Source organism: Numida meleagris, chromosome 2 (genome assembly GCF_002078875.1).
Source record: "Numida meleagris isolate 19003 breed g44 Domestic line chromosome 2, NumMel1.0, whole genome shotgun sequence".
Lineage (NCBI taxonomy): Eukaryota > Metazoa > Chordata > Aves > Galliformes > Numididae > Numida > Numida meleagris.
Window position 1 is genome coordinate 78,972,765 of NC_034410.1, and position 18,725 is coordinate 78,991,489.

At 42.1% G+C, this 18,725-nt stretch overlaps 2 protein-coding genes across 7 annotated transcripts in view; both read right to left on the bottom strand.

Annotated features, from left to right (window-relative positions):
* On the bottom strand, positions 1,476-12,030 carry FIGNL1 (fidgetin like 1). 4 transcript variants are annotated; one of them, XM_021388359.1, is made up of 3 exons: positions 11,798-11,889; positions 11,295-11,368; positions 1,476-10,167 (listed from the first exon to the last, which is right to left on the bottom strand). In XM_021388359.1, the coding sequence occupies exon 3, from the start codon at positions 10,157-10,159 to the stop codon at positions 8,096-8,098; it is 2,064 nt and encodes a 687-aa protein (XP_021244034.1). In that variant the 5' UTR covers positions 10,160-10,167; positions 11,295-11,368; positions 11,798-11,889; the 3' UTR covers positions 1,476-8,095. The 4 variants fall into 4 exon arrangements, with proteins under 4 accessions (XP_021244034.1, XP_021244035.1, XP_021244032.1 ...); XM_021388360.1 differs by lacking the exons at positions 11,295-11,368; positions 11,798-11,889 and adding an exon at positions 11,976-12,030; XM_021388357.1 differs by lacking the exon at positions 11,295-11,368.
* Positions 12,421-18,725, bottom strand: part of DDC (dopa decarboxylase) — a 72,910-nt gene continuing 66,605 nt past the window's right edge. For all 3 annotated transcript variants that reach the window (XM_021385791.1, XM_021385789.1, XM_021385790.1), the window contains one exon: positions 12,421-15,105. In XM_021385791.1, the coding sequence (XP_021241466.1) occupies positions 14,890-15,105 (216 nt within the window). In that variant the 3' untranslated portion in view covers positions 12,421-14,889. The remainder of the gene's footprint in view (positions 15,106-18,725) is intronic.

Here is an 18,725-nt window from a genome sequence, read left to right on the forward strand (position 1 = left end):
CACTATTAAATATTCATCTTCTCCTGGGCAGCGTCCTTTCTAAGCACTGTTAAATATTTCTTCCTCTCTTTCTTCCCCCAGCACAACCAACCAAGTGCAGCAGGTGGGTAGGGGAATGAAGAATACAGGCAAAAATTTTGTGGTAAAACCTGTGAATATCATTAACGCTTTAGGGAAATCTGTATAATTTCTGGAGCAGGTGAAATAGATCTCATACAACTTGCCTCCCCAAGGCTTTGTAACCTTTAGTCCGGGGACATAAGTGCACCTCAAGAGTGGCTGTCCCACACGGGGACACCAGTAAGGCTGTTGGTCACCACATCTGCCGCTCTCACATCTGCTTTATTTTGAATAGCAAAAGCATTTGAGTTAATCTGGTTTCCTTTTCCCATGGCACAGCTTTTCCTGCTGGCAGTGCTGTGGGAAACACATCCTCAGTTTGTGCAGAGAGCACAGTCAGTACTGTTGTTACCTGCAACAGAGGTATCAACCATATTACGATTCACCTACTGGCAGTGGTGATATCCCTCAATATAACTAAGGCTGCAGCAGTCCTCTCCCACTATTATGAGGGGAAAAAATATTCTTACAGATGTATTTTCCTCACAACGTGGAGGGATAATATTCCACAGATAAAAGGTTACCTTTGCTGGTATATATAACTTACTTACCACTACTCTAGGTTGGCTGGAGGATAGTGCAGACCACTCTTAACTATTCAGGGAGCTGTACTATCACATCTACTTTTAAAAACACAAGAGAAATAGTTTTATGGAATGAAACCTAAGTAACCTAATGCTTGCAAGCTCTGTGACATTTCCAGATACAGCATTAGCATACACCGTTAGCGGATAACATCAAAAGTTTCTGAAAAATTGATCTTGAGTTCTTGCATTGCTCTGGTGCAAAACTCCATATTTTAGAGCAACTTCTGAAATCACATTTCAGTTACTCCTTTTTTTTGTTCAATCAACTGTAAGACTTATTGTCATATGATAGTAAGGCACCACATTAAGCAATTTATCAATAAACTTGTTGAAAAAATCACTACAGCATGTTCAGAAAATAACAGACTAAACTCAGTGTAGGAACAAATTTCCTATTACTTCTTCCCTTGGCACTGCAAGCATATTTTCTACCTTCTCCTTCATTGTAGTTATAGGTACAGCAGTGGAGAGTTTTGGTGACATTCTTGAAAATACAGTTTTTATTTTTTCTAGTCTTACACCATAAATGCCAAATATACACTTTTATACAATGCTTAGCCATCAACAGATACTGAAAATATATAATCATTGCCCAAACAACTTCAAAATACACATTTATATCTTTATATATAATCAGTTTTCCCACAACACTTTTCAGTTCTCTTTGTTGACTCCTTTTAAGTTTTCTCCCTTTTTTTCTAGTTAAATGTCAAGTTATGGCATCCAGAACAGCTTGCAGAAACCATTTTCTGGAATGTACACTCTTGCCGTGCTGGGGGTGGGTGGGGGGGAAGTCTCCAGAATTAAAGAAAAATCAGGAGCCTACTTACATGGCTACATTCGTAACTGCAAGAGATTTATAACCACTCTGGGTTTGCGGCAAGCCATGCCAGTACCTCCAATTTGTCATCCATCCCTGTTGGGTTCAGCGGGAGGGCTGAGAGCAGCAACTTCTTCTGGCACAATGGCTAAACAGAAATTGGATGTTTCCATCTAACTAAGCACAAATTGCTAAACACAAATGGAATCTGTCAGCTACTACAGTTCAAAACCCAATGCTCTACAGACTGCAACTACTTGTTACTACATACAACACGACTGCGGGCTGCAAACTGGTGCAGTGGAGGAATGGAAAAGCAATAATTTCTTCTAACTTGAATCACCTCATCTTGTAAATAATTGGTATGCAAGAAATGCAATATGCTGAGAGCATTCAAACAGCCTATGTCAATCTCACATCTCTTATTTTTACATTAGAAAAAAAAAAATCCATAGCTGACATAATAATGAAGGCCAAAGTTCTCCTTCTTCAGGATATTGAATTAAGTGCATTACCAGAAGCTGCTTCATGAAAGCTCTTCTAAGAAATTTCATTGACTACATCAGATTTGCAAGCGTAAGCAGTCATTAGCTGAAACAGGTACCAAATAAAAGATGTCACACTAACCATGAAGTCTACAAGCTAATATACCTGAAATAAAGCTGTGCTCTTGTCTAAACACAGGCTTATGTTGCTGTAGAGAATTTAAGACCACATGCACCTCTTACTCGTAGTCAGGATGGACTATAACCTGACTCCTGCTCAGCTAATGACTCCACTCATGCCCATATGGAGAAATGGCAATTGTTCCCCTTTCCCACAGTAACCTACCACGAAGAAGTACTGCATCATCCCTCTTCCAGCCAAAAAGCACATTCAGTCCCTCTTCAACATGCCTACAGCTGATATTCACTTTCCTCAAGACTTAACCTTCTGAAAAACACTGCCTTTTGCTTGCTGCTGCAATCTCCTCCACAAGGAAACAATCTAATAACCTTCTTGAACAGGCAATATGCCTTGGCAACATGGGAATTACCTTCTGTGAGTCTTTTACAACTCTTACAATATAAATTATTAAACTATTGCAATACCAGTACACGGTTAATTGTAAAACCATTTTCAAAGTGCAGTTATAGCTGAACTGGAAGACCATCAAAAATTTCAGGTCCTTCCTGCTTCAGTGTCAATGTTTTCCTTAATGAATTCAGTGATAGAAAAGAGAGGTTCCTCTGCATAACTTTGTTGTTAACAGCAAGCTAGGAAAGATGAGAAAACACAACTTCTGAACAATTTTGCTGAAGATGACCTCTAATCTGAAGAGTAAAAACAAGCATCATGCTCCAATGAATAGTTCACCATCTTCCACATTGGCACCCATGTTCAGCCCTTCCACTCCACACTAGTTCCAACCTTTGTCATTGATGAGCGCTGTCCTGGTTGGGGTAACTCAATGTAGGAGAGAGATGAACCCGCAGAAGCAATCAGAAGCCTAATGTACAGGACATCTTTAGAAAGATGTACAAGATGTGTGTGGTCTAGATAGTACAGCAATGCCAAGTGATAGCAGTGAGTTATTACTCAATGAGTAATAAGAATAGGATAAGACAGAAAAAGTGTACATTACACTAATGTAGATGAGGCATTAGGGAAGAATCATAGAATGGTTTGGGTTGGAAAGGACCCAAAGGATCATCAAGTTCCTACCCCCCTGCCCCAGGCAAGACCACCAACCTCCAGATCTGGTACTAGACCAGGTTGGCCAGAGCCCCATCCAACCTGGCTTTGAACACCTCCAGGGATGGGGCATCCACAGCTTCTCTGGGCAGCCTGTTCCAGCACCTCACCACTCTCTCTGTGAAGAACTTCCCCCCTGCCATCTCATCTAAACCTTCCCACCTTGAGCTTAAAACCATTCCCCCTTGTCTAATCACTATCTACCCGAGTAAAAATCTTGCCTTCCTTCAATCTTGCTAAAGAAGAATTGGGACAAGAAAACTGTTTCATCAATAATTAACAGAAAATGTTTATCAAATTGTGTTTGCATTGCAGCAAATGCTGTATGGAGAGTGGGTCATAAGTATCATCACATGATCACATGCATTCAAAGTAAAGTACCAGGAATCACAAAAACTAATGCACATGAATTCTACGTGAACTCAGAATGTTATGATTTCTTAGAGTACTTTCCAGACTTGTAACTTTACAATAACACAATTTTGGCTTTTCATATGAACTTTCTGACCTAACGGGACAAAAACAGGTAGTATTGATTAATTACTACAATTTTAGCTTATGGCTGCAGCACTGTACATGACTGCTTTGCTGCAGTTAAGAATGGCAATAAAACACTAACAAATAAAGTTAAGAAATGCCTTGCAAATTTTGTGTCAGCATCCTCACTAAGCACTGTAACTATGTGAATTGTTCTCCTAGAGGCATCTATATTGAGTGTTAGGTGTCAAGGTTTTGGTAGTGGGAGGGGCTATAGGGGTGGCCTCCCGTGTGAAGAGGTCAGGGGTTGCCCAGTGCCAGATACAGCTGGTTCCAGTCCTCATCACAATGAACCCGCTATAGAACACAGCTGAGCACATCAGCTACATCTATGGTGTTTCTGGGAAAACATATTTAAGGAAGAGGGGACGGGGGAAACAGGACAACAGAAAGAGGAGGAGAGAAAGAAAAGAGTGAGAAACAGCAGAGAGAATGCAAAGTTCAAAGAGAAAGGAGGAGTTGCAGATATTTGCTTGACTACAAAGCAATACTGCTGACCATACGCAGCCCATGCTGGAGTAGACGGATATCCTGAAAAAACTGCGGCCCACTGGGAGCCTATGCTAGAGCAGAGGGAAAGCGTAAGAGGGAAGGCACTACAGAGAGGAACTGCTATGAACTGACCGCAATGTCTCTGCTGCACCACCTGGGGAGAAGAGTGGAAGTGAAGTTGAGCTTAAAGCAGTAGGGAAGAAAGCAGTGGTTAGAATGTTTGCCTTTGTTTTTCACTACCCAAATCTCTTCTAACTGACAATAAACTAATTTTCCCCAAGTTCAGTCAGTTTTGCTCACAACAATAACTGATGAGCAATCTGTCTTTATCTCAACCTGCTACCTCACTTTTCTGCCCTATCCCATAAAGGCAGGGGAACAAGCAAGCTGCTGGGTGGTCATCTGGCTGTTAGCCAAGGCTAACCCACGAGTATCTCTTTAGTTAAGAGAACTACTCCTAAGATTTCTTTCAAAAGTGTCCCAAACCTGAGTTTTCATTTAAATTTCAAAGGAAAGTGTGCCAATGAGCTTGAAGACAAGTGCAAGCAATGTTTGTGTATCCGTAGTTCTCAGCATCTTCTTAGTAAACACATGTGCTTACTGTGAGCAGTCTGCTATTTCCAACAAAATTATAACTTTAATAGGAAGCAGTTTTTCTGCTTGCTCATTTGGTGCTTTTGTTGCTGATGTCTGTTTTGTGTCTTTTTTTTTTTTTCTTCCAATTACATGGTGGTTTGGGAGAAGTAATTTCTGATAGAAAAACAGAAATTGCATTATTTCAATCGGACAACCTGTTTTTCTTCCACATGCCATTAGTAAATGACGATCATTGCTGCTTCATCAGCTTTTTCCCTACTCGTGTTGGCACAGTTTTCTACAAATGAAAATTCACCTACAGATTTCAAAATGCTCCAAGACAATTTAGCTACCTTTAAATACAAGATGCACTGAGAGAGTGAAAAGAGTGTGGACTGCATTGATTATTAATAAGAGCTCACCTTTCCGGGACTGAAATTATTTACCTTTATTTAAGAGAAACTAAGAGATTGTGCACCAAATGTTACTGAACCACAAAACCAAAGGAGAGTCCTGCATTTCTAAGTTCAGCCAGCCAAAAAGAATAAATAATGAAGTACATAAGTTTCTGCATACACTAAATAGATCCATTAAAGCGGATTTATCTGCACCATTTCCCTTAAATTGCAATCATGCCCTACTTCTGTGCAATTTTCTATATTTTTGTGAAATTATGTTACAAGGGAATGAAATTTTGGTGGCACTGTTATAGTGGGTTATGAAATACGTATTGGGCTAATTTTGGAAGTCCTGCTGACTTGAATCCCACAGCAAAGCCTGAATATTGCTAGATGGCTGAAGAGATTGTCATTTAGTTGCATCAGTACAAAGAAAGGAAAAGTTTCCTTTCTTCTACTTCTATATGAACTTTATGTTCATGACATGAACAAAGCATGTTCATGTCATTCAAGACTATAAAGTAATGAATAGTGTAAGCAGCTGGAGGACAAATGCTGCTATCTGGTGCTGTGGTTCTGCCTTTTCTCTCTTTCATAGAATCATAGAATCCTTAGAGTTGGAAGGGACCTCTGAAGACCATCTAGTCCAACTCCCCTGCAATCAACAGGGGCACCACGGCTAGATCAGGTTGCCCTGGGCCTGATCCAGCCACACCTTGAAAGACTCCAGGGAATGGAACAACTTTCACGAGTTTCATTTTGCAGAAAACAAACGCAGCAGCACAGTATTTCTTTCCCAGTCCCTGCCATCTTAGGAGGCACTTTACTGTCTATTGTCACATGCACTCTCACTGGTCTTTTCAGTAGAGCCCTCTATTAAAAAAATAAAAAAACAATATTAAGATACGTATGTGAAAGATACACTCACAGAGCACACCGGATTAGTTTTCAGCATTAATATGGCAGTTATTTAAGAAGACACAGTTTTCAATTACGTTTGAATAACTCTTGAGTTCTACTAAACAATTAAAATTCTCTGGGGTTTTCATTCAGATTTTAAAGAACATATTTTCATTAGGGTTTAAGGTCTTTGGAAAGAACAGACATATTGCCTAAAGCATGTTTATAGCTCCCCAACGCTAAAGTGACACAACTAGTTTATAACCAAATCCTTCTATTTCCACCGTTTCAAAAATTAAGATAAATTCACATACCTGAATTTTTACATCTCTGCAAAACAATCCCTAACACAGATCATACTTCTAAAGACATAAACTAGAACCGATTTTTAGGGCTCATCCTGATGAAACAAAAAGAAACGCTAAACCTTCCAAATTATTCCAAAATGAAGCTTCGCTAGTCTCATAGTCTTCTGTAGCTCCCGAATGGCTTTAAAAAATGTTAGCTAAACAGCATCAGTAACTTATCCCATTTTAGAAAAATCTAAGACTAGCTTTTAAGTTCAGCGTCTCTCCTAATAGAAGGAAAAGTGCTTTAGAGAAAGTGAAAATAAACCCCAGATACCACTGTAGTCAGCCCTGCCACACGAATAAAATTGTTCAAATTGAAAGCGTTCCACATGTTTTCGGTTCAGAGGCAACTCTATCCAGCCAGTGGGCAAGGATGGATTCTGAGAACAAAATGGCAGAGCCTTTCTTTAAACCCTTAGGTAAGAATACCAAATAGAACCTCGTTACTAATTTTACCATAGTTATTAGAAAACATTTTAAGTAGTTGACTTTGGGACAAGGGATTTCTCCTTCCTATCTAATAGCATAAACTCGACACTACAGACAGTCCTATTTCATTCCTTGTCTCCAGGTGAACAGGCCTGAAGCTCACCAGCAGTACACCCAGGCCCCCTCACTCTCTAGCTTCACAAGAACACCGTGTTCACAAGTCCTTCAAGCATTGCCATGGGATCTAAGTTCGTGCAATAGTCGTAGCAAAACCCTGAGCCCCGTCTTCCCTGCCAACAGGCCATACTTTGGCTCATTCCACATGCTGCTTTCCTCCCACTTGCCAGCTGAATATTCTTTTTCTAATTTTTCTAGTGAATTTTGCACAGACAGAAGCACCACGCCCCCACGTACAACAGCGAGTCCATGGCTGGCCCTGAGAGCCTACAGCCCCCTGTGACCCATGGCCTCTTCTACAGTTGTTGGTGCCCTCCTGATGAGGCATGGCATGCACACAGACACAGAACAGAAAACAAGGTCAAACTGAAAAGCAATCAGAGAGTTTAATAACAAGCTGGGAATAGACAACAGTGATGCGGGCAGGGCTCAGTCAGACAAGAACACCACTATTTACATGACATCGTTCTCTTTCCTCCCCCTTCTATTTTTCATATGAGTTTCTTCCCTCATCCACCACGACTCCTTCCTTCCTGTGTTCCTGTCTCCTTCCACCTAAATGTGCCCCTAATTACTTTCCCCATCAGCTCCAGCTTTGCAACACCCCTAACAAAATTATGTATTTCTGATATCATTACCTGGGTCACCTCAGCCTTGTATTACTGATAAAGCACAGCTGGCTGTGCAAGATTGCATCCCCAGGTAGCCCCAATATTCCCTTCAATTATAGAGAAAGTTTTGTCATTTCCCCCTTAACATCAGTGAAACTCACCCATCCATCCTTCACAGAAGCTCTCTGTAATTCCTCAGTTTGTTCAGTTAGCTATACCCGGGCCAGCACCTGGACACCTGACTGTGTAAATTTAGAAGGTTTATTACAAAAACTAATAAAAACAACAAGCAGTGTACACTAAATGATCGCAGGTTTAATACATAACAGTGCTAAAGAGCTGTTTCTGCAGAAGTTATGACGCATTATCTGCCGCAGCCAAATGTCCGGTTCCAGGTTTCATACAGCTCTAGGTCCTTCAAGGACACGCTGGGCCGCACGGTTCCAAAGGCACTCTCAAAATCAACAAAAGCAATGGGTCGTACTTGATCTGGCATGATGGTTGTGATGTCCATGGACTGAAGACTGCGGATAGGGCCCAGAGAAGCTTCACGACAGAGCTGTGTCATGTCAGCCCCAGAAAACCCATCTGATTGCTTAACTATAAGCTCAATTTCCTCCTCGCTGAGACAGTTGTGCTCCTTCGACATCAGACGAGTAACAATCTGCTTCCTAGCTGAAGCTTCTGGAAGGGGAATGTACAGTCTCTTCACTAGTCTCCTTCGGGCAGCCTCATCGATTTCTTGGGGTCGATTTGTTGCACCAACCACCAGAATACGATCTTCAGAGGAGGTTGTCGCCCCATCTAACTGGACCAGAAATTCAGTTTTTATTCTTCTTGAAGACTCGTGCTCCCCATCCCCACGCTGAGACAACAGGGAATCAATTTCATCGATGAAAATCACTGCTGGCTGTTGACATCGTGCCACGGCAAACAGCGCACGGACCATCTTTTCCCCCTCACCTACCCATTTGGAAGTCAGAGAGGAGGCACTGATGCTAAAAAAAGTAGCTCCAGATTGGCAAGCAATGCACTTCCCTATTAGAGTCTTGCCAGTTCCAGGGGGACCGAAGAGAAGAATTCCTTTAGGAGGACCACGTAACCCAGTAAAGATGTCTGGCCTCAGCATAGGCCAGACTACAATTTCTTTTATTGTAGCTTTAGCAAATTCAACTCCGGCAATGTCATCCCAGTTCACAGGAGGCCCATGGTCCATGATCTCATGCATAATGAGTTCCACCATTTTTGGTTCTATACTTTTCAGTCGTTCATCTACAGGAAGTAACGGATCTGTTGGTGCTCTGGCATGAGGTTTACACTGCCCTCCGTTTTCATTTCCATCCTGCTTTGGGACCGGAGGAACAAACTTGCTAAATGGACCCCGAGATCTACCAGCACCCAGTGATTTTTTTACACCTCCATACGATGAGACTGGTGCACGCTGTTGTAGGCTTTGAGGTTTCTTTTGCTGATCCACCCACAGCTGTTCTTTTGCAGTTCTAAAACCAGGAACACCACCCTCTTCACTTCCATTTCTATTCCCTGAAAAACTGTTGGCTTCCATAGTACTGGAAGCTTGGCACGGAGCAAGGCTAGAAGTGGCAGCGCTACCTCTATCAGTCAAACCATAAAACGCTTTTCTTTTCCCAGACCACGCTTGTACAGCTGACTGATTGGGAAGAGACAAATTCTGTCCATTACTACAGTTACCTGGAATTTTCAGAGAAGCACCACTTGTCATTTCTCTATTTCCAAACAGCGGTGCTGCCTGGAACCCCGTATGAATCTGTTCGCTTAAGGAGGCAGAAGACGCAGGAAGTATATCTGAAGTTTTGGTCACAGGAGGCACATTGCTTTGGAGAGACTTTGAAGACAAGGGATGCTCAAGGAGATGTGGGCCTCGACCTGCACATTTTGATGAGCCAGCACCGCGCTCACTCTCACCGGTGCTGCTGAAGGCACTGAGCCTAGGAAGGCCTGGAGCAGCGGAGGCACTGACCCCTTTATCAGCTAGTACAAGGGCATCTGCTGGTGCCATCTGAGAGCTCTGGACATTTCTGCCAGCCTGCATCCTCTCTTGCACACACTTCAATTCAAGTACGTTCTCTGTTGTCAAGGCAGATTGCCACTTGTCACTGTCATTTTGCTGACACTTTGCCAAAGTCAAAATGTTTTCAGCATAGTTATTCAAGCCAGTCTCTATGTTGTCAGAGTCAATAATTGCAGAGTATTTCTCCGCGTATTTTTTAAATAGGTTGGCAGCACAGAGCTGAGAGATCTCAGAGTTTGCCCATGCATACTGAATACGCAGAATTTTGGCACGGTACTCATCAGCCTTCTGTCCGGGTGTGCAGGTGCCAGAAGCAATAGCAAAGTAACTTTTCTGCCAGTCGCTCAGGTGCACGGTGCCATGCGTTGGGGCCTCCATTGCTGACACTGAAACATACATAAAAATTCCTGTTGTTACAAAAAAAAGTTTCTCACCTGCTTATTTGGCTGCTTCTCCTTTTTCTAATTGCAAATAAATGAAAACACGCATCATTTGAATTGAGAGAAATAGCGCAGTAGAACTTGTAAGGCACTTGGCCAGTGACACTTTTCAAAAAGGAAGCAGCTTTGTAGAAAAAGCCACTTACAATGAAGTGCTCTTTTTCTTCCTCATTCAAAGGAAGAAAAGATGAAGAAAAAAAGAAAAAGGAAAAAAAAAAGAGTTTGCTTCTAACCTGTGGTCTCCTGGGGAAATAAGTAGACTGCAAAGAATGCTAACAGATGGCCAAACAAAAACTGACCTTGTTAAATGAAATCAGCAATGCCTTCGCTCCTATTTGACAAGATACTGCACAGTGCAGAGGAGGTTTGCGTACAGGTCATTGTTAAAAAGATGACATTCATTACAGCAATGGTAATAAAACTGAAACAACAAAGTTAATGAATAAAATTATACGCAAACTGTGAGGGGAGGTAAAAGTGTAATGAACAGGCTTGATTAAATAAATACTCCCAAATTTGTAGCAAAAATTTGTAACTACTTATTCAATTTAGAACACACTAAAACCTCCCCCTACTTTATATTTTTGAGAAACAAAGGCCTTGCATGCTTAGAGCAATGTTCACTTTTCAGTTTTAAATTTTAGAATTTAAATTCCTTCAGCTGCTTTTAAGTTGAAGAAATAAGAAAGATGACCCTTGGCTACGAAGGGGAATTTTGCTAGCTTTGAAAAGACAAGATCATGTTTTTGCCATCTTTTCATAGCAGTCTCTCTCTGCGGTGACGTGCGGAAATATTTCTGATAACGCCAGGACTCAGTAGTTTCTGAAGAGACACAGGCACAAGCAAAACTGGAGAATTCTACCGCTGCTTCTGCAGGGTTTACAGAAAGCTTCTAACACAATGCTCATCAATTCTCATCATCTCTGATCTGCCCATAAAGGACTTCCTCAACACAGCTGAAATATGTTGAATCCTAACTTCTGTTTGTTCATCTCAGTACGTACTGGGTTTTTCCAATGAGAAAAAAAAAAAAAAAAAAAAGAACACAAACTGTTAAAGTGGAGGTCCATACCTTATCTCTCCCAAGAAAAACAATACAAGCCTCTGCACTCTTTAATCAGCTACAGCTTCAAGCATAGATTCACACTGGCAGAAGCAGCATAAGAATGCAGATTAATATAAAAGTGTGTGGAATACAAGGCTGCCAAGAAACACGGGATGGGGAGACATTCCACTCTTTTTATTTCCAAAAAAACCCGCTTCGCCCAGCGACTGCACCACCGAAGCACCACAGGGAACGTAACGTGATGTGGTTTTCAGCCCAAGATCGTAGGGCTGGTTAGAGAAACCAACACATGACAGGAGCCAACCCACGCGCCGGGCCGCCCGCGGGCACCACACAAGCAGCCTGCACGCCAGCCGCTGTGCCGTGCCGTGCCGTGCCGCCCGGCTCCGGGCAGGCTCCAGGGCCCCGTCCCGCCCGCAACCCAGGCCGGCACAGCTCCCAGCAGGCCGAGCCCGCCCAGCCAGGACTCGCTTCTCCGCGCCTGGCCGAAGGGACGCCCCGACACCTACTGCGCCGGGCCCCTCACGCCTGAGGTGAGGAGGCGCAACGGTCACCCAGCGCTCCAGCGGGCGGAGCCCAGCGCGCCGCAGGACATCCGCGCACCCACCGACTACGGCCGCCGACAGCCACCCCTGAGGATCCCGCGCGCGCTCTGCCTCAGGCCCCGCCCCCCTTCTCCCGCCCTACCAATCGGATAGCAGCGCTCTGGCAGACGCAACCAATCGGAAGGAAGGGCAGGGTGGAAGGGGGAAGGTTCGCTGCGCCGACGTCATCTGCTCGGGCTTAGAGCCTTCCCGCTCCCTATTGGCTGCGGCGGGCGCCCACCAATGGGCGCGGGCTGCGCGCCTCGCGCCGGGCGGTAATGCCTTCTGCGGCACTGAGGGCGGATGTGGGCGGCCGCTGAGGGCTGCGGCTGTGCTCTGACAGGGAGCTCTTGAGAAGGGCATTGCTACAAAGGACATGTCCCGCAGGAGCTCCTGGATGCCCAGTAATTGGTTCAGAGAACAAGTTAAAAGTCACCGACGGTGAAAGTTGGAGTGCCAGAGTGATCTGAGGAGATGGTACCCCTTAGAGTGGATCTGGGATGGGCAAAATGGGAGAGGTTCGGCTAATAGCAGAGACAGACAACGGCTGTGTTTTTCTTTTCATTTATTAGTGCTGCTCATAAAACATACACGTCGGTTTGACAGATTTGGACAGAGATTTTAAAGGAACTGTACGGTTCACAAAAAGCACCAAACATCAGGTTACTTTTCCAGTTAGGTTACACGGTCTCCACAGATGTCATTCACATACCACCCACCCTGTGGTTATTTGATGGACACAGTGACAACAGCGACAACCAACCACAGGCAGAATCTGATATGTAGAGGGAAGAGGAAACTAGACATTTAACAATTCCAGTGCAGTCTGGGTTAGGGTTTCACAGAGAATCATGGAATCAGTAAGGTTGGAAAAGACCACCTAAGATCATCAAGTTCAACCGCCAGCCCATCCCCACCGTGCCCACTAACCATGTCCCTCAGTGCCATATCTACATGATTCTTGAACACGTCCAGGGACAGTGACTCCATCACCTCCCTGAGCAACGTAAGGCCACTACCTCTTGTGCTAAGCATATGAGCAATACCTTTCATAAATACATATTTTCAGTATTTCGCCATCAGTAATAAAATATAATCTGCCATGATTAAGAGTGTAAGTGTTGTAGCCTTCCACTCGTGTTTTTTTTTTTTTTTTTAAATCTACTTGGTTACTGAAAAGTTACTTTTTTCCCTTCTTCTCCAGTAGCTGCACTGCATTCTTTGAGAGGTGGGTATTCTACTAAAGTGCATTTCTGAGATTTTGTCATTCTTTTTAACAGCATCAATCAGCACAGACTGCATTTGCTTTTGAACACAAGGCGCATAGATAAAGGTTCACATATTAACTATTCATAAATACAGTGTTTCCCCCATCAAAAGTCATTTCACTTACAAATACGTTGCAAAGCTACAGAACAGAAACAGCAGAAAGGTCCTTTCAAAAATATTCTTTTTAACAATTTTGTTCTTGAGTTGATTACATAGCCCAGAGTTTATTTTTTTTTTCAGATGACTTAACATTAATGTTCTGCAAAGCAATTATCACACAGATGAAAGAGGCAGTGGGAGACTGCTAAAAAGGCCTTCACTGACCGCAGCTTCAAATCATCCCCAGATTTCAGAAAAAAACAGAACTGTGACATTCAGATTTCTGTATTGTGCCGCCCATGAGGAAATGCAGTTCCGTGGGTATTAGAATTAGAATAGGTCAGGTGGAAAGGACTTTCAGATATCATGTAATAGGCCAACAGTCTGATCGCTTCAGGGCTCACCGAAAATTAAAGCATGTTACTGGGGGCATTGTGCAAATGCCACTGAACACTGACAGGCATGGGGCGTCACCCACTTCTCTAGGAAGCCTGTTCCAGTATTTGACCACCCTCACAGCAAAGAAATTCTTCCTCATGTCCAATCTGACTCTCCCTTGGTGCAGCTTTGTGCTGTTCTGTGCATCCTGCTACAGGTGGCCAGGGAGCAGAGACCAACACCTCCCTCTGCTCCCCCCCGCTCAGGATGTCACAGGGACAAAATGTGGCCAGGAGCAGCCTGCATGCCAAGCCAGCTGTTCCTGGTAGACATTTCATTTTGACAAATAATTCTTTATTAAACAATGAAATAAGCGGAGTGATAGCCATAAAAAGATCACAACTCTGTTTCACACAACATAGCTTACAGATTATTTTCAAGTAGTTACTGCTTATAATAGCTCTGTTGAAAATACAGAACATCAGGTAGCACATGGATTTTGGCAGAACTCTGAAGAAGGAGCGTCAATATGGATGACTGAAGTGAAAACCAATAAGCAGCATAAACTATTTGCTGAAATTTGACAAAATCACTGTCTTAAAAGGAATCTTTTAAGGAGAGAGAACCTGCCATAAGGGCAGTGCGCATTCACTCCCCCAGTTTGGCTGTATAATGAAAGGAGTCTTGAAGTTCTAACTTCATTTACAAAAATACAGCAGCAAGCGTGTCATGGCATGCTACTGACCCAGCTCATTACATTTGTGCTTGTCTGCTTAGATAGGACCCAAACAGTGTTATAACCAGGTTACTAAGCTTCCTACAACCTGTTTTCTTCCGAAGTCATTATAATGTTAAATTATTTGGTTATAACACCTCACATTGTCATCTATGGAGAATGAAGTTTGTGTGCTGGGGGCTTCATGTCAGCAACAGAGGGAATACTAACCCTCTGTTTCCACTGCCGGGATCAATAAATGTTCTCGATAACTAACAGGAAAGAAACGACAGCTCGAGACGCCATGGATATGTCCCTTCTGGAAACAGGCAAGATGAGAATGCAGTGCATGAGAATACAGTGCAGAGAATGAATCACTAAGGTTACAACGCAACTTGCTGGCAAGCGTTTTGCTACTGCAGCTGGGCTATGTAGCAACAGCTTTTGATTTTTTTTCCCCCTCATAACTTGACTTTCCCACCTGCCCCTAAAATTAAACTTGGCAACACAGAGAAAGCCAGCTAATTACCTCCTCCCTGCTGCTACCTCACCACTGTTACTGCTGGTGATGGTTTTGTTCCCATGTTTTCAGGAGCTCGGTCGCCAGCTGTGAGATGTGCTGCCAGGCAAACTTGACGTGGGTGGACTCCACCGTGCGGGAACAAATAGCAAAGCGTAGCACAAACTTTTCTCGCAGGTGGCATGGGACCAGATGAATCTTCTTGGCCTCATTTATGCTTTTAAGAAGTGCCTTATTTAGTTCATTTGAGCCCTGAAATCATTGTAATTCAACAGATTAGGTAATGAATTTCAGAAATCTGGAATATGTAAATCCTACCAAGCAGCCAAGCCTAAGTGTGTGACCAATAACATATAGATACTTTCACATCTTTAAGTGCTTTGCCATCAAAGGATTATAAAAAACGTTGATGGCTCTAGAGATCATTTTTCAGCCGCAAAGAGATTTATGAATTAACTATGGTTTAGAAGCTGTGTTCACACTGGGGCATTTGCAGTAGCTGGCTGCTTTTTTGTGACCTAAGGTCATGAGCTAGGTAGCTTCATTTAAAATCACTGATTATTGCATCCATTTCACTGCGCTTTTCTTAGATCTAATTAAACAAACATGCGAGGCAGTTTTGCAGTGAACTCTACCAACATTTGTAAAACAAATCTTCCAGTCTTCACTTAAGCATGGCTGCCTTTAGAGAGTCTTTGGAATATGAAGATGGAAATCTTGTCCTTAGTTAAGTAATAATTAAGGTAATGTATCCCTGGCATAAGTAAAATCAAGGAACCAAAATTTGGGTTGTCCTATTAGAAAACACCCTAAGAAATGTATTTGCTTAAGGTTCTATAGGAAGTGTCAGAGTGTTTTCTACTTGAATTTAGAAACACAGTAAACTAACCGTTCCTCCCACTGGAAGCAACCATTCTTCTGAATTCAGAGACACAAAGGTACAGGTGCTAAATAACTTGCAGAAAGTCAGAGGGACTCTACATGCATGCAGTACTGAATTTTATCTTCTTCTGTTGTATTTAATCCTTCTTGTACTCAACTACTGAATGTGAGGATTTCCTTTAGAGCAGCTGTATGCTTCCAATACCAAGTCCTAAAACAAAATGGACTGCACAGAAGAGTACTGATTCTTTTATAGGTTCAGCTGATGTTGAATTAATGGTTTTCTTAGTTATCTTCATCAGCATTTAAGAATAAAGCAAAAGATGTTATCAGATTTTCCAAAACAGCAGTAATTTGTTTTAAATGAAAACAATGACAGAAGGGTCTTGGGATTTTGGTTCAGATTTAGCAATGCAGGTTGAAGGGCTGACTGCATATCTCTGGCAGTCTTTATTACCTAAGTTAAAGGAACCCATATGTCTAATTTTTTATATCAACAGCCTGATGCCTTCAGATTTGATGGCAGCTTGCCGTAATAATGTAAGATATATTCTGTTGATCTCTAGTGCGATAATTTTACTCTTTGGAGAAATATCTTAGCTAGTGTGCTGCTTTTGCTCTTTCCATTACGCTGCTGGTGACACAGAATTGCAAGAGATGCTGGGAGTTCTGGTGTTCCCTTACTGACTGCTGCAGTACTAGAGCTACAAAAGAACAAATTAATCTGCAACATGCCAAAGAGTGTTTTTTTTTTTTCACTGTAGCAGCCATGGGTCTTCTTGAAAACATCTCCATTGGAAAATGTTATCTCAAATCTACACAGCTGTGACTTGACATCTTAGCCTTCTCCAAAAGAAAACAAAGTGTAAGAGAGTCATGGTTTCCCACTGGCAGTAAGGACAAATGTATTTTTTCCATGCTTTTGGATCATATTACGGTTGGAACTGAACCCAAGTCAAAGCCTTGTTTTGACTTAGCGTGAGCTGCTAGGGAATTTGGATGAGAGCCTGAAATTCATGACTTAGGTTTCTAGGAGATACTCAAACAACTTTTCTAAGGGTGTCATGAACGTTCCGACCTAAGAGATGGATCGGCATCAATATTTTGCACGTCCCTGTGTCCCCCTGCCTGCCATGGGTCAATACTGGTGACAATGATGTCCTACTTCCATCATTAAAATGATGATCCTTGCTTTTAATATGAAATGCACAGCGCTAACTTTTAAGCAATACAAGTGGTAATACGATGTTAAGTTAATGCCCTTGGCAGGGGTAAGAGGAAGAAGGAGAAAGGTTTCTTTATCTTTCTTCTGTTCTGCTCTCGCAGCTGCACCCAGGGGCTGCTGTGACACTCAGATGTCACATCAAATTGAAGTTAGCAGTGACAAATCATCTCCCAGAGCTTTGAGAAGCAAGAAGCCAGCTCTGATTGAGTCTGTCAGTTTTAATAAGCCAGTATTCTCACTCCCTTGGAGAAATGACTAGCTTGGCTTGTATTCATCTACAGACATGACAAGAAGGCCAGAAATTAACCCTTTGGCATGATACTTGGATTCCTTCTCTGACATTTAATGAAATAGTTATAATATGAAAGTCATAGATTATTATTGCATCTGCTCTCCAGCATGAAAGGCAAAAAAAAAGAAAAAAGATTAAAAGCTAAAAAATAAAAAAGGATTTATCAAGAACAAAGGAAGGAAAAATACTGCTGTTACTTTTGCAACTGTTCAGCACTGCAGTTCAAGTTTCCTTTCCCTCAGTCTTACTCTAACTACATAAAAAATTACACATAGGTTGGGTTTGGGTTGTTGGGGTCTTTTTTTGCTTTTTTTTTTTTTTTTTGTACAGGGAAGAGAAGTGATGAAAACACTGCTCTTTCAGCATTAGATTTCAGAAGAATCATGCCTTTATTCTACAACTTGCCTGAAAGTTTATTAGCTAGGTATCCAGTATTTACCCTCACTTGTTTGTCTTTCCCTGTGGACCTGTTTTCTTCCTCTGGAGCACCAAGGACAAGAGACTGGATGTGGATGAACCACTGGGCTGATCAAAAGTGACAATTCCTGTGTGGCTAAGCACTGTTTCACACCAGGACCAACTGTTTCTTTAAACTAAACAGAGAGCACGGACAGCAGACTCTGAATCTGCAAAACTGGTGTTTGCTTGTCCAAGTCAGAGAGCAGACTCCTACCAACATCTTGTAACTGAGCAGTAAGCGCCACAGAACCTATTCCTCAAAATTTTTGAAAAGTTCTCCTTATGAAAGAAAATAGATTCACATTTCCATTTGTTAGAACAACTCCGCATTTTTTACTGTCTAGTCTCCTAGTAGCAGATCATTTTTTCTTTTACTTTAAACACCATAAATTCAAATGAAACCCTTTTCCTATTACAGATTAATTTACCATTGCCTTATTGTTACAGATAAGTTAAAACCATCAAACAATTGCCTCAAACTCAAGTAACTAGGGCAACTGAATGAGTGAGAAAAGAATTTGTGAAAAGGAATAATATCACACTACCTAGAAGGTGCCAAGATGTGCTTCTGGGCTTTCAGAAAAGCCAAAAGCTCATTTGGAGACCTAAACTAAAAAACATGTGAAACAGAAAACACCGGTGCCATTTTTTACTATTGTTTGGTGTTCAGATTTGGGGTCACAGCACAGCCCTGTGCAGAGGCTTTAGCTGCAAGCTCCTTTATTAAACAAGTTCCTTATCTAAAACAAGACATTGATCTCCTTTTAATGTCTTTAAAGAAAAGTACAAAAAAAAAAAACACCTTTATTACTCTGTCTTCATCCGTGAAAGACATTATACATATACAAAATTGTTTACTAAATATACACACGTATAAAATTAATATAACAAGAAGCATCTAATATACACATAGACACATCATAAATGCCTTGGGAAATATATTAAAACAACCATCTAAATCAAAGTCCATCAAGCACAGAATACAACGGCTATTTTGTATGACTGGGTAGACTA